Source organism: Kluyveromyces marxianus, chromosome 1 (assembly GCF_001417885.1).
Source record: "Kluyveromyces marxianus DMKU3-1042 DNA, complete genome, chromosome 1".
In the NCBI taxonomy this organism is placed as follows: domain Eukaryota; kingdom Fungi; phylum Ascomycota; class Saccharomycetes; order Saccharomycetales; family Saccharomycetaceae; genus Kluyveromyces; species Kluyveromyces marxianus.
The window spans coordinates 1,033,081-1,048,724 of NC_036025.1; the positions used below are offsets into that span (position 1 = coordinate 1,033,081).

The 15,644-nt window shown below is 47.8% G+C and overlaps 7 protein-coding genes across 7 annotated transcripts; 4 read left to right on the plus strand and 3 right to left on the minus strand.

Annotated features, from left to right (window-relative positions):
- Positions 1-127: 127 nt before the first annotated feature.
- On the plus strand, positions 128-2,281 carry KLMA_10486 (uncharacterized protein; the record flags this gene model as incomplete). The annotated part of the gene is made up of 1 exon (XM_022821829.1): positions 128-2,281. One exon carries the CDS (start codon positions 128-130, stop codon positions 2,279-2,281), a length of 2,154 nt encoding a protein of 717 aa, XP_022674001.1.
- A 756-nt stretch (positions 2,282-3,037) lies between these two features.
- Positions 3,038-4,747, plus strand: TDA1 (protein kinase TDA1; the record flags this gene model as incomplete). The annotated part of the gene is made up of 1 exon (XM_022821840.1): positions 3,038-4,747. One exon carries the CDS (start codon positions 3,038-3,040, stop codon positions 4,745-4,747), a length of 1,710 nt encoding a protein of 569 aa, XP_022674002.1.
- A 289-nt stretch (positions 4,748-5,036) lies between these two features.
- Positions 5,037-5,774, minus strand: FOL2 (GTP cyclohydrolase I; the record flags this gene model as incomplete). The annotated part of the gene is made up of 1 exon (XM_022821851.1): positions 5,037-5,774. The coding sequence occupies one exon, from the start codon at positions 5,772-5,774 to the stop codon at positions 5,037-5,039; it is 738 nt and encodes a 245-aa protein (XP_022674003.1).
- Positions 5,775-6,166: 392 nt separating this feature from the next.
- Positions 6,167-6,784, minus strand: HUA1 (Hua1p; the record flags this gene model as incomplete). The annotated part of the gene is made up of 1 exon (XM_022821862.1): positions 6,167-6,784. One exon carries the CDS (start codon positions 6,782-6,784, stop codon positions 6,167-6,169), a length of 618 nt encoding a protein of 205 aa, XP_022674004.1.
- Positions 6,785-8,473: 1,689 nt separating this feature from the next.
- YTA7 (chromatin segregase YTA7) lies at positions 8,474-12,619 on the plus strand (the record flags this gene model as incomplete). The annotated part of the gene is made up of 1 exon (XM_022821873.1): positions 8,474-12,619. One exon carries the CDS (start codon positions 8,474-8,476, stop codon positions 12,617-12,619), a length of 4,146 nt encoding a protein of 1,381 aa, XP_022674005.1.
- A 174-nt stretch (positions 12,620-12,793) lies between these two features.
- On the minus strand, positions 12,794-14,191 carry HER2 (glutamyl-tRNA(Gln) amidotransferase subunit HER2; the record flags this gene model as incomplete). The annotated part of the gene is made up of 1 exon (XM_022821884.1): positions 12,794-14,191. The coding sequence occupies one exon, from the start codon at positions 14,189-14,191 to the stop codon at positions 12,794-12,796; it is 1,398 nt and encodes a 465-aa protein (XP_022674006.1).
- A 282-nt stretch (positions 14,192-14,473) lies between these two features.
- JNM1 (Jnm1p) lies at positions 14,474-15,577 on the plus strand (the record flags this gene model as incomplete). The annotated part of the gene is made up of 1 exon (XM_022821895.1): positions 14,474-15,577. One exon carries the CDS (start codon positions 14,474-14,476, stop codon positions 15,575-15,577), a length of 1,104 nt encoding a protein of 367 aa, XP_022674007.1.
- Positions 15,578-15,644: the final 67 nt, after the last annotated feature.

The window sequence follows — 15,644 nt, forward strand, 5'->3', positions numbered from 1 at the left end:
TAAGGCTTTCGAATGGTGAATTGCTCTCGAAAGGCTTGGCCCTGTCAAGACAGGCAAGAGGCAATCAAGGAGCCTGCCAAGAGGTCAAGCGAAGAAACTAGTAGCTGTAGTAGTAGTAATAGTGGCGATGACCGACGATTGGTTCGATAAAGTTGATGTAGAGGCGCTCTATGCGGGTAAAGTTGTTGGATGCGACGATTGCGGGCAGTCTCCGGTAAAAGCGAAGGAGTCAGGCATTGTGTGCGGGCCCATCTTGCGTCTCATCAGCGTGGATTACTCCAAGAAGGTTTACCGTGGGTCAATGCTCATTATAGTGAAGAATAGCGGAGAGCAACCTGTGGTGAAGTTGCAGGTAGGTCCGGCAAAGTCCGAGGATGGCTCATCGCCCAGTATCGATGAGCCCCGCACGCTCAAATGCACGCTTTTCTACGAGGAAAGTGGCAGCGAGGCCAGTTATAAGTTCTACCGCTACTCGATCGAGGTGCCGCTCCAAGGTTATGAGCAGATGTGCAAGTACTCTGTGGACTCGGAAATAGAACCACATTACCGGTTCTTCGTGCCAAGCGAAGAACAGAACTTTAACACGATATCTGTATCGTGCAACGGGTTCTCGCTCTCTGTGGACACCACGAAGTTCAAGGGCTCGATGTGGTACGATATTCTAAGGAAACACGAGAAGGTGCGCTACCATGTGATTCTCGGTGGAGGTGACCAGATCTACTCGGACTCCATCAACATTTACTGCGACAGGTTCAAGCACTGGCTCAAGATCAAAGACCCGATTAAGAAACACAAGACTAAAGCTACACCCGAGATGAAACGCGATTTGGACGCATTTTACCTACAAGAGTATTTGGATTGGTTTGGGTACGGCCATTGGAAGGGCTCTACGGACAAATCGAAGACGACACAGCGGTGTTTCCCGATCTCGATGTCGACGATTCCCTCGCTCAACATCTTCGATGACCACGACATCATCGACGGCTACGGCTCGTACTCGCACCAGTTCATGGCGAGCGAGGTGTTCAAACAGGTTGGGAAATCCGCATTCAAGTACTACATGCTTTTCCAGCACCATACTTCTACCAGCGAGCGCGAAGCGTATTTGCAGGACCCATGCTGGGTTCTTGGTGCGCAACCGGGGGACTACATAGGAGAAAAATCGCACTCTATATACACTAGACTCGGGCCCTCAATGGCTGTTCTTGGTATCGACTGCCGGACGGAGCGTAAGGTGAACCAAGTGTGCTCAAGCAAGACTTACGACGCATTGTTTGCTCGACTGCGCCAGGACTTGAGCGAAAACGAAAACAAGTTAGACCACTTGCTAGTGATGTTGGGGGTCCCCATCGCGTACCCCAGACTCGTGTGGCTAGAGTACCTATTTTCAAGCAAATTATTGGCACCGCTCAAGTGGCTTTCAAAGAAGGGTATCTTTGCTCGAGGCCTCGTGAACGAGTTTAACGGTGACGTCGAGCTTTTGGACGACCTCAACGACCACTGGTGCGCACACCACCACAAGCGCGAGCGTAACGCCCTCGTCGCACGTCTCCAGGACTTTGGGGCCCAACAGGGTGTCCGTATCACGATCTTGTCCGGTGATGTCCACTTGGCCTCTGTCGGAAGATTCCGCTCTGCTGGCCACAGACACTTAGATCACGTGATCCCAAATAGCGACAGCAACGCCGCCCCATCTTCTCCCGAGCACGATGTCCGCTTGATGATGAACGTGATCTCGAGCGCAGTGACAAACACCCCACCACCAAACCAGATGGCACTGTTGCTCCAGAACCGGGCCAAGAAGCCCCACCATTTCGACCACGAAACAGACGAGGACGCGGTGCCCTTGTTTTACGAGGACGTCACGGGCGAGCCCCGGTCTGCCAACGCGTTCATGAACCGCCGTAACTGGTCAGACATCATTCCTGTTGCCAACCTCTTGCAGAACCAGTACCTAAGCAACCAGTACAAACTAAACGTCGGTGACGTGATGAAGCCGGGCAAAGTGGGTACCGGTGTTACCCGGGGTACCAACTCTGGTGAAACCCATGAATCTGCTAAAGCTGCTACAAAGGCTGCTGCTGCTACCAAGAGTGGGGAAAATACTACAGAAGAAAGTTACCCGGTCACTGCTCGTGGTATCGTAGCCACGATCCATTGTGAGAAGGACGCTTTGTCTGCCAGTTCTGAGACCGTCGGGTATACGCTGCCGATTCCCGAGCTTTGTGCGCGCGTTGACAAACTATCGCACGTTGGTATCAAGCATTTAAACCTGGAGTAAGGAGGAAAGGAAAGGAAAGGAAAGAGAGGTGCGCGCCACGCCACGCAACGCCACGCCACGCGCTGTGCTGTGATGTGATGTGTTGTAACTTCGGATAAACACCTGATCGACGGGAAAACCGGAGAAAAACGGGTATATCTCGGGTACCCAGGATTACCCGAGGGTGTACACCTTTTTCTGTGCGCGAAAAATCCCCTCTACTGCGGAAAAACCCCCTTGCTGCTATCTCACCCCACAAAAGTGGAGACCAAGAGCCAAAACGAAAGAAAAAAAAAAAAACAAACTTCAAAAAAACGCACGTTAATGGATTTTATTTATTTATTTATTCTTTTTTTTTTTCGTTTTGTGCTTTTTGGTTTGTGTTATATAATTTTTTTTTTTTTCGCTCGCCGGAATAACGGTTGGTGCGCAAGTGCGTAGGAGCGCTCTTGCGTTTCTATGTTCTTGCGCTCGTACGCACTTGCGCAACTGCGCAGTTGCGCTCGCAGCGCGTGCATTTCAAAAGAATTTCCAGCTGGAGAAATAGTTCCGGAAACGTCCATATAGCAAGAAAGTACTATGATAAGTAAAGTGAAATAAAGCGAATTTTAATTGTATAGATAGATTTACCCATAAGCTTATGCTCATATATATATATATATAAAGAATGTGGGGGGCCAACAGGGCCCTTTTCCATAGGATACCACAGTCAGTCAGTGAGTTATAGTGTTTAAGTGTATGATATAGTTTGATAGAAGACAATAAGTGACGCAAATTATGTCTGGAAAGTCGGATTACGTTACTATTGGAGAAAAGGTTTGGCCCGATGGATGCAGGGCCGTTGGTCAAGGTACAGCAACAGGACTTGGTTCAGGTCCTAGCCAGTACCAATGTACGTATGTGACCAAGAAAAGTGCTCTAGGTGATGGCCATTTCAGTGTAGTGAAAGAATGTATGAATACAATGACAAAAGACCGGTATGCAATGAAACTGGTCGACAAGAGACTGGTAGTGGACAAGCTACAGTTGATCCAGCGGGAGATTAGTGTGTTGAAACGGATCAGCGAGTTGATCAGGGAGTTGGAACGTGTTAAGAAAACGGAAAGTGGTGGGAACCAGGCTGTTTTTGAAGGTCATCACCACGTTCTACAGCTATTTGACTTCTTTGAAACTCCAAAGAACATTGTGCTTATCACGCAACTCTGCGAGCCCGAAGACCTTTACGACAAGATCTTGAATGCTGGCCATTTGGACTTGAAGAAACAGGTGCAGCCATTCACGGCTTGTATTCTGAGTGCGCTGCAATTCTTGCACGAACACGGAATTATTCATCGGGATATCAAGGCCGAGAACGTATTGTTCCGGCTACGGAACTCGAGCTCGAGCAACGCGTTGCTCGAAGTGCCCCAGGAGGGCGCTGATTACGATACCAGTGCACACGACTTGATTTTGGCCGATTTTGGGCTTGCCATCAAGGCTAGCACCGGGAGCACAGAGTTTGTCGGAACAATCTCGTACTTGGCACCGGAAATCGTCGCATGTAAGAACAGCGCCCGGATGTCTGCCGTGCAATTGAACAGGTTGAGACCCTACGGACGCGGGGTTGATATCTGGGCGCTTGGGGTGTTGTGCTACTTCATGGCGTTTGGTTACATGCCTTTTGATTGCGAGACAGATGCCGAGACAATGGACTGCATTACAAAGAGCGACTACTACATGGATGAGGAAAAAGTCCAGGATCCCGACTTTAAGGAGTTCTGGTCGTTCTTGGAGCGCTGCTTTGACGTTGAAATGGACACACGTAGCTCAGCGGACGAATTGGCAGCACATGGGTTCTTGTGTGCGCAATATTTCCCAAATAAACTAGCGAAAAGCACTGACGTCGCCAAGGGAAACAACGCTACAAAATTAACAACAAAGCCTGTGCTCAAGGTTTCTAAATCATCTTCGAACATCCACTCTCGTGCTCCACCATCAAGGTCTGCCAGCACGCTGTCCATGGACCTTGGTGAATCGATGAGACGTTCGAACTCAAGCGAGGCTAACCTCAACAGAATTAGAGAAACTTTGAAGAAAACACTCTCTATGACATCGATCAAGAATGCCGGTGGAATTCCCAACCCCAATGCCAATATCGCTAACAACTTCAATAGAGGCATTTCTACATTTACTCTTGAACCGGAGCTTCCGAACGTGGCTCTGATGAACGGATGCCTATGCGCAACGCCTAAATCGTACTCTAATTTTACAACTTCGCCAGTGATGTCGCGTAACGCCTCGCGCAGCAACATCAACACTGCTTATGGCTCCTGGAACGAACCGCACATTTCTGCTCTAAATTCCGGAGCCACGTTAACGGATTCGGAGGCTCAAGCCCAGAACGAGACAATGTCATTAGCCATGGCTTTGGGTACGGGCACGTCGCAAGGAACAGTCACTGGAGGAGAACCAATTCACAGAAACCACAAGACGGTATTTGAATTATGAATTTTTAAAGTTATGATAGGATGGATACGGGATGCATTGTGTGCAATCCTCTTTGGTCTTTAAACTCTTTTTTTTTATTCCTTTCAAGTATATATATATACATAGACAAAATACAAGGTAATACAAGGTAAAATAATATGAGGAAGTTCACTTCTATCTTTAATTGGAGCAGGAAGGAAGGGGAGTGTAATATTAGGCACAATGGCTCGGCCATCGTGTGTGTGTATGTATATATGTAGATCCAAATTTTATATCCCTTCCAGTTGGTTCCGTTCTTTGCTCCACTTAACTAGCTTCTCCTGCCCAACAAGTTCAAAAACTCTTCTCTGGTCTTGTGCGACTCTCTCAAGTAGCCCAGCATACACGACGTCACCGTAGAAGAACCAGTCTTTTGCACTCCACGCGACACCATGCACATGTGCGTCGCCTCAATCACAACCGCCACACCGCGTGGCTTCAAGATATCGCTCAAAGCCATCGCAATCTGTTTCGTCAACCGTTCTTGCACCTGGAACCGTCTGGCATACATCTCCGCTAACCGCGCCAACTTCGACAACCCCAACACCTTCTTATTAGGAATGTACCCAATGTGCACCTTCCCGAAGAAGGGCACCAAATGGTGCTCACAAAGCGAGAAGATCTCAATATCCCGCACAATAACCATTTCATCGTGATCTTCTTCAAAGACCGCCTTCTTGATCACATCATCCAAAATATTGTCCTGATACCCCTTCGTAAAGAACAACATCGCCTTCGCATACCGTTGTGGAGTATCCAGTAACCCTTCACGCGACGTATCCTCCCCGAGCTCCTGCAAAATCGTCTTCACAGCCTCCGCAATTCTATCTGCTCGAGCCTGCTCTTCTTCTTCGCTTTCATCAACCCTCTTGCGAGCCCCAATACTAGGCCACGACAACCCATCTTTCTCCACAGGAGGATTCAACGTGTATGGCGACGCTGGCCTGATGTTCAAAGGCGTAGAGTTCCGTTCAAGGTCGCTCACCTGCGAAATGTGCTTGTTCTCCATATAGTATGATTAATTGATATTAAATAAAATGTGTCAACTTCAAAGTGAAAAGACAACAAAAAAATTTTAATTTTATTACACCACCAGATGTTACCACCCGATATCAATGTCAGCTATCCTGTAAGCCCCTAAAACCAACAAAACCAGCCTGTTTATGCCCCATTTCCCACCCTCTAAAGGTCCTTTTGGGTGATGGTTCAAGTGATGGCTCATCGAAATTTTTCACTTTTAATGTTCGGAACGAAGAAACGAAAAAAAAAAAAAAAAAAGGCCGAGCAAAGGCCGGCGATGACTAGCGAGGAATTGGACCGTGATATTACGTCGTTATTATCCGTGATATTACGTCGTTATTATGTATGACATTATGTAGGTAGGTGGGGCATGAAATCAGCTCAGTAGGGCCGGTGGTAGGCGTTGAAAACACGGCCTACACCGTGACAATCGACACATGGCACTTTGTCCAAGAGGAAGCGGACCTGGCCTGTTCCGTTACAAGTGGGACACAGGAATCCACCAATTCTGGGATCTCCTGGACGCACGTATATTGGATTGGCATTTGGGGCTGCTGGTGCTGGGCCTGGCACTGGGTTTACTGGGCCGTATACTATTCCTGAAGGGTTTACTGCAACAGTTATAGGGGCAGCTGTGACTGGGACAGCTGTTACTGGTGGAGCTGGTGCTGGGGGTGGCGGAGTGTAGAATTTAGACCAACATGTCTTGCACTTGTGGCCGTTTTTGATCTTGTAACCCGTATTTCTGCATTTTCTGCAATAGTAGCGAGGAGGATAGGTGAATGGGAGGTTATTATTATTATTATTGGATGGTCTTGGGGGTTGTTGAGGTGGGGCTCCACCATAGTATTCAGATTGCGTTTGGGAAGTGGTGTAACTGTAACTGTGACTCTCGCTATGGGTTTGGGGCCGTGCAGGCAGCGGAGGGGTGTTTGAGTTTCCTGTTTCTTGTGAGATTACTTCTTCATAAGTCGGTAGTCCGTCGTTTGGGCGTCCCATCTTATCTTAGCTATTGCTTTAGTTAGTGCTTTGATTATCTTTTGTGATGGGAAGTGGAGTAGATAATCGTTTCCAAAGTATACCGGCTCTTATAAACCATATGTATGTGCCTGAGTAATGAATGTCTGTTTAAATACTTGTAGTACTGGCTGCGCCGAGGCTTCGAGAAGGAAAGGGTTTTCAATGGCAGCAGTCATTGCACTGGGCTGAACTGATGCCGGGCGAAGCCCCGAAGTCCGGGTAACTAAGTGAAGATCTCTTTTGTGGAAAATATCTGGCGCAGATTAAGTATCACGTGGGTGTCAGTAAGAAGTCACTGACACCCACGTGACTTCCATTACAATGTCTGAATTTTTTTTTTTTTTTTTTGATTTTTTTTTTTTTCAGTTGGCGAATTTCGAAACTTATTTCGTGCTCTTCTCACACAACAACAACAACTAAGTAAGTATAGACCCTCAAAAACAACGGCACCAGCGTCTAGGCCTCAACGAAAGCGTCTGCAACAATATTCCACAATGAGATGGCTTTCTGAGTCGCAGCGTATGTGAAAAAATCCGGGATATCTCTCTCCTTCTCTCTCTTTTTTGTTTTCCCTCTGCCTCCCCCATACTAACAAGCTATATACAATGTACACACAGAATTCGGAGCCGTGTTCACCTTTGGCGGATGCCTCTTCTTTCTATTTGGCGTCCTCACGTTTTTCGACAGAGCATTGCTCGCCGTAGGCAACATTCTCTTCTTGCTAGGCGTACTGCTCATGATCGGTCCGCAAAAGACCGCCAAGTTCTTCACCAGACCCAACAAAAGAAGAGGAACGGTGTTTCTTGCGACTGGGATATTCATGATCCTATGCAAGTGGACGTTTCTGGGGTTTTTGATCGAGTCGCTGGGGATAGTCGGACTTTTTGGCGATTTTTTCGGAGTTGTGCTCCAGCTTCTACGGTCGATTCCGGTCATTGGTCCGATCCTGTCACATCCAGCGATCGCGCCAGTTTTGGACCGCATTGCGGGTGTTTCGGTGCTGCCAGTGTAATTTACGGCATCAGCAACACCATTAGAAGCGCAATTGCAAGGCAGTTGCGCTGCCACCACTAACTAGCCCATAGTAAGTGTGCATATATACATATACATATACATATACATTATTATGTATAGCAACGATAGATAGAGAAAGAGACGTCAGTCAAAAAAAGAATATTACTGGGGCGAGGGGTAACCCGGGGGAGAGTGAGAGTGAGAGTGAGAGTGGAGAATGAGGAACGTATTACCCTGACCAACACGTGACACAGAACTCCTCCCCCAAGGGCAAGCCCTCTGCCACCCACACACCCCAAACTCTCGCCACTTTCCAAAAAAATTTAAATTTTTTTTTTGCCAGCTCGCACTTCGCCCCCCCCTACACTTTACCCACTCTGTTGGCCCCCTCGATTACAAGGGATAAACACCTGTTTTCAACGCGTATATTTCACGTCCAGTTTGCAGTTAGTTTCAGCCTTTGTTTTGTCACTTTCAAGAAGGTATTGATTAGCAAGTTTCAGCACACAAGGCCCTAATTTTTTTTTTAGGTGGCAATTGGTTACCAGCGAGTCAGGTTTCTGGTTTACCAAGAAGAGAGTAGTTAGACTGGATATAGTGTATCAGAGGGTGGATATCAGAGGAATAAGTAGGTAGTGAGAGAGTGCGCTAGCAATGACAGGACACGGCAGCGACGAGATAGCCGCCGAGAATGTGGATGGCGGAAGTAGTGCCGCAGGACAAAACACAGGCCAAGACCAGGGCCTAGGACAAGGACAAGGACAGGGACAGGGACAAGACCCTGGTGTAGGTGCTGGTGCTGGTATAACTGCAGACGGAGAACCTGCCAAGCCGCCCGGCCGGGTAAAACGTCGGAGTGGACCTATAGGGACCAGAAGTAGACGCGCACCGCCCAAGAAGCCGCCGCGCGCGGCGCCTCGCGCCGCAGACGACGATGACGTATCATTCCATGAGGAGGATCTGGACGACCTAGAGGAGTCTGAAGAGTCGGAAGAGGACGACTCCGACGAGTATATTGATTCTGCGGACGAGCGTAAGCGCGTAGCGAGAAGGCGGGACCGCAGTTTCATTGTGAAGGACGATATGGACGGTTCTGGGGACGAGTCTATCAAGGAGACGGATCTAGAGCTGGATGACGATGACGACGACGATGATGATGAAGAAGTTAACGTAGGACGCGGACGTGGACGCGGCGGCAGGGGTCGCGGCCGCAGAAGAACGCGCATGGATGAAGAAGAGGATGAGGATGAGCACGAACTTCTCGAAGAGGAAGAACAGCCGCGCAAATTGCGTACTAGGACGAGGTCTATGCGGGCCAGTGGTGCCAGCGGGGCCAGTGGTAGCGGCAGCGGCAGCGAAAGTGATGGCGTGGGCGGCAGAAGGAGGCGTGGGCGCGCGCGCACGCGCACGCGCCGGTCTACGGCCGAGGCGCTATCGCTTGCGGACGAAATCCGCGAGTTGCAGGAGGACAGTCCGATTCGGGAGAAGCGGTCGTTGCGCGAGCGCACGAAGCCCGTGAACTACGCAATTCCGCCACCGCTGTCGGAGACCCAGGCGGCTGGTCTAGCCGCAGGGAACACATACCCAGGCGAAACGGGATATTTAGCCGCCGCTGGCGCCCTCAATGGTGTACCTAACGTGCAACCAATGGCGAATGGTAATGGTAACGGAATTAGCAATGGTAACGGCAATGGCCTAGGTCTAGGCGCCGCCGGTGCCGCCGGCGGGTTCTACCCGACCGCGTCGTTCCAATCTCCGCGCGGCAAGCGCGGCCTCCACGCCGGAACCAGCTTCGGCCCCATCAGACGGCTATTTCCGACAGGCGGGCCCTTCGGCGGCAACGACGTGACCGCCATTTTCGGCAAAAACGTCCAGTTCTATAACAACAACGAACAGACAAACAAGTTTCTCGACTCGGACTCCTCGGACGACGAAATCCTACCGCTCGGCGCCGCCGAGGACCCGGAAAAGAAGAAGCTCAAGGAACAGAGGAAGCTCAACAAAAAGAAGAAGCCCGAAATCGCAGACCTCGACCCCTTGGGCGTCGACATGAACATCAACTTTGACGATGTCGGCGGTTTGGACAACTACATCGACCAGCTCAAAGAAATGGTCGCGCTCCCGCTCTTGTACCCGGAGCTATACCAGAACTTCAACATTACCCCGCCTCGTGGTGTCTTGTTCCACGGACCGCCGGGAACCGGTAAAACGTTGATGGCCCGGGCGTTGGCGGCTAGTTGCTCGAACGAGAAACGGAAAATCACGTTTTTCATGCGCAAAGGTGCAGATATCCTCTCGAAATGGGTCGGTGAAGCCGAGCGGCAGTTACGGCTTTTGTTCGAGGAAGCCAAGAAACAACAGCCGGCGATCATCTTCTTTGACGAAATCGACGGGCTTGCGCCAGTCAGGTCCTCGAAACAGGAGCAGATCCACGCCAGTATCGTGTCGACGATGTTGGCGCTCATGGACGGTATGGATAACAGGGGCCAGATCATCATTATCGGGGCTACCAATAGACCGGACGCAGTGGACCCTGCGCTTAGAAGACCGGGTAGATTCGACCGTGAGTTCTACTTCCCTTTGCCCGATTTGCACGCGAGAGAGAAGATCTTGCAGATCCACACCAAGAAATGGGACCCACCAGTGTCGCCGCAATTCATCAAGAAACTCGCAGGGCTCACCAAGGGGTACGGTGGTGCCGACTTGCGGGCGCTCTGTACCGAGGCATCGTTGATCAGCATCCAGCGGAAGTTCCCGCAAATTTACAAGAGCGACGCCAAGTTGAAGGTGGACCCGAAAAAAGTGGTAGTGAAGGCACGTGACTTCATGCTTGCGTTGCAGAAGATCGTTCCCTCGTCGGCCAGGGCCTCGGGCTCGTCGCCACAGCCGTTGCCCAAAGCGGTGGAGCCCCTCATGGGCGACCAGTTCGCGAAAGTGCGCGACCAGTTGGCCAAGATTTTGCCCAAACAGAACGAGCGGCTCCAGTCCGGATCCTCCATCATCCAGTACTACCTCGAGAACGAGGACGTGGACGAGGACGGCAATGGCTCTGGCCCAGATGACGACGGCAGCGGGTTCGACAGACACGAGTTCTTGGAACGTATTAAGAAGTCACGTGTTTGGAAACCAAAGCTCTTGATCACAGGCCCGGCCGGTAACGGGCTGCAGTACATTACGTCTGCGACGCTCAACTTCTTGGAAGGGTACAACATCCAGATGCTCGACATCCCAACGATGGTCTCGGATAGCACCAGGACGATGGAGGCGACGCTCGTGCAGACTTTTGCAGAGGCAAAGAAGAGACAGCCTTCGGTCATTTGCATACCTAACTTGGAGCTCTGGTTGCAAGCGGTGCCCCAGAGCTGTCTAGTGACGTTGACTACGTTGTTCAGATCATTACAAAGCACAGACAATGTCGTATTGTTGGCTATTGCCGATGGGTTGTCCCGCAGTGAGATCAACGAAGCGCCACTTTCGATGTTTGCGTTTGGATCCAACGTCATCGAGATCCACAGGCCATCGTCTAGCCAGAGACACGAGTATTTCCAATCTGTTGCCGATCTAGTTAAGATGAAACCTACTCAGTACATCGAGTCCAGGAAAAGAAAGAAACCTTTGAAACAGCTTCCAGTGGCCGATGAGCCGTTGCCTCATGAGGTGGATGAGACTGGCCGCGTGCTCACAGAGGAGGAAAGGCTCAAACTCGAGTTGAAGAAGTTCCAACACCAGGACATGAAGTTGAAAAATACTTTGAAGATCAAGTTGTCGGGCTTGATGGATCTTTTCAAGAACCGTTACAAGCGGTTCCGTAAGCCTCCGATCGACGACGCATACTTGGTCCATTTGTTCGAGCCGGAGTCCTTTGCCGCAAACCAGGGATGGCAACCGGCATACGTTAAGGATGGTGATATGATCTTGGAAGTGGCTACTGGGAGGAAATTCTACAACATGGACCTCGATATCATCGAGGAACGGTTGTGGAACGGGTTTTACTCGGAGCCAAAACAATTCTTAAAAGACATTGAGCTAATCTATTTGGATGCTACCACATCTGCCGACAGAGAAAGAGTTATCAAGGCATCGGAAATGTTTGCCAACGCTCAAGTCGGGATCGAAGACATCTCGCAACCTGAATTCGTGGCGGAATGTAAGGCTACTCGCCAAAGGGAACTTTTAAGACAGGAACTATTCTTGAAGGAAGAAAAAGAACGTATTGAGAGAGAGCAACAGGAAGTTACCGAGGTGATCCCAGAGGACTCGGCAGCACAAGTTGAACTCACTACAGCATCCGGCAATCAGGTCCAATCTCAAGCACAGCTGAACGCCAATGAGAAACTACCACCTGCAGAAGAACCGGCTTCAATCCAACCTTACGAAGTGCCACAGCAATCAGCAACTGAAGAAAAAGCCAATGGCGATTTATCCACTTTGAATGACAAAGAGAATGATGAAGCTATGACAGATTCTACGCCTCCTACACAGCCTGACGCTCAAAAGGAACAAAAACTGGATGGCAAACCTGCATCTGCATCTGAATCCAAGCCTGAACCTGAATCTGAACCTGAATCTGAATCTGAATCTGAACCTGAACCTGAACCAGAGTTCATTTACGATATTGCTCGCATCAACGACTTAGTCTCTGCCTTAGAGAAACGCACGAAAAAGTTTACCGTTGAGAAGTTGGAAGAGGTTTATTCAGTCATTACCAATATCATCTGGGATGACAGACTTTCTTGGGACAAGACAAAGACCATTGAAAAATTGGAACAATTTGTTGAAACATTACAAACCTCGAAATAGGACAGAATCATAAAAAATATTAACATGAACATGAATGACTAACTACAGCGTGTATATATATATATATATATATATATATATATATACAATACATGAACCTCTTATCTGTTTTTAAAGCACACACATAAAAGGTTTCAAAAACTTATTTTTTATCCTATTGAGATCTCTCTACATTCATAAAGCACACTCTTGTATCTCTGAGACCGCGTCTAGGAGCTCCCCGTCATTCCCATGTTGTGAGAACGCTTGGATACCGAAAGCATGTCCAACGGGAATCGATATTGCTGGAAGGCCAGACAAGGAGATAGGCATAGTGAAAACATCGTTAATGTAGGTATTCAATGGGCTCTTTTCTTCCTTGCTTAAAACCTCCTCGTATGTGGTTGGAAGCGATGTTGACGTTGGAGCTAACATGATATCAACACCTTCGTGATTAACCGAGTTATTGCTCAAACAATTGGGGAACCTGAATGCACAATCAAAATCGTTAATTAATTGCACTCTTAATCTCTGAGCTTTGATATAGTTGTTTTTAAAGGCCTCAGAACACAAGTTGTAATTACCCAAGATGATTCTATTTTGAACTTCTGGTCCAAAAGCAGACCTCGTTGGTGTGAATAAAACTCCGTCTTCGATATCAGAGTCGGCTCTGTAGCCATATCTAATACCATCAAATCTGGAAAGGTTGGACACTGCTTCAGCCGGAGAAAGAGTATAGTATATAGACAACGCATGTTTTACCGATGGAATGGATACAGGATATACCTCATGTCCCCTTGCCATCAAATTCTTGATAATTCCGGCCAACTTCGATTTGAATTCCTGAGGTATGTTCTCCTGCGAAAATTCCTCTGGTACACCGATCCGTAATTTCTTCTTCTTGGAACTCAGTTGTTCAAACTTGTGTCTGACTTCTTCACTCAATGAAGTTGGATCCTTCTCGTCATGTTTGTCAAGGATTGTAAACACTTTCTTTACAATATCGATATCTTTGGCCATTATGCCAACTGTATCCAAACTTTGAGCATATGATATCACACCGTACCTCGAAATACGTCCGTATGATGGCTTGAACCCATATACAGATGTGTATGAGGCAGGAAGCCGCACTGAACCACCAGTATCTGTACCCAAGGAGAAATCAACCGTATCAGCTGCTACTGCTGCTGCTGAACCAGAGGATGATCCCCCTGCTATTATCCGGTCCTTAGCATCAAATAACGGGTTGAAGGTGGGTCCAAAGTGCGAATGCACACCTGCTGATCCCATACCAAACTCATCCATGTTGGTTTTCCCCGCAATGACGGTCCCTGCTTCCAAAAGCAGGGAAACTACTGTTGCATCAAATGGTGACTTGTATCCTTCTAAAATTTTGGATCCACAAGTTGTAGGCATATCCTTCGTGACAATGTTGTCCTTGATTCCAGCCACAGTATAGCTTAGTGGTTTATCAGATAACTCGATGTTCTTGATTTGATTGGCTGCGTTCTCATTGATATGCGTGAAGACATTATACTGATTCTGGACTTCAGGTATTCGGTGGAGCTTTGTTAGAGCATTCCTAAGTGACATTTCGAAACACGCTTCTACTTCTCCCTTTCTTCTCTTCCAAGGATTACCTGTGCCACAGTATACTTAATATTAGCTCCCCAATGGCTCTTGTCCCACTGTCTTGTGTAGTTTATCCATGTTCTTCTCAATTGTGAGTTTGTTGTAATTAAAGATTTAAACAAAGGCTTTATCATATATTAGCTTTACTTATGGAAAGAATATACAGCATATGACATGGTTTTACACAAATAAAGCCACTTTACGTTCCGAATTGAGGAGCAACAGCTAGCCCCAATTAAAAATATGGCATCTGAGATAATTGACTTGTCTGCAAGCGTGGAAGAGTTCGGATTAGAACCTGATAACACAGGGAAAGTGATATATGAAACAAGCGATGTTGATGAAAGTGAAGTTGAAGTCTCGAAGGGGCCCCAGAACGAGGATATTATAGAAGATCCGGTATCAGATGTTGCTAATAGTACCGAAGTATATGAATCTACACAACTAAGTGCAGATCAGACTGATTTCTCAGGAAGATTGGACTCTCTGCCTACATACAAAAGTCGATTCGTTAAGGAAACCCCAAAGCAGAAACTGGCAAGGATCCAGCGCGAGATCTTGGAAGTGCAGCATGAACTGGAGGTGGAGAATTCCAATTCAAACGAAAAGGACCTTCTAGATGTTAAAAACTTATACAAATCACTTTCCAGATTCAATACTGAGAAGATGGGAGAGCTTCAACGCCGGTTATTGTCCGATAGCGAATCACAGGAGACAGAAACTGTGCGTCTACCGAACATAAAGTTAGATCCAACGTCCATAATGAAATTGGAAAAATTGGAACAGAAACTGACCTCAATGGAATCTCAGATAGGCATTTCTACCGACGCTAGGTCTTCGAAATCGATTATATCCACTATCAACGACATATACAGGGACATGAATATCCTCAAGATGGATGAGCAATCTCTAACCAATTTCCAAAAACGTATGAAAGAAATCAGCGACCAGTATGACCAATCCATCATTGGCAGAAGAGCCCAGAAGGACCCCGAACTTATGACCGAGATCGAAAAGAAGATGAAAACTACAGAAGCAAAACTACAAGACATTTACGTCAATTACCAACTGTTAAACAGATATTCAAAACTTATACCGCAGATAACACAACGTCTAAAATCCCTTAGCTCCTTACATGGCTCTATAAATGATATGAACAACACTGTGGCACAGATAAATGACCACATTTCTTCCATGGATGGTCAAATCGAAAAGTGGTCCACCCTAGTAAATACCGCTAACGATGCTCTCACTTCGCATGAAACTGCTTTCGACAAGAAGAAAAACACTCTAGAGGCACAGCTACATGAAACAGAATCCCGCATAACGAAATTGCAGTCTAAATAGCTCTCATTTTAGTCATATTACCTTACATAACTTGACTCTTTACCTCACAGTCGTGTGTCACTTTTAC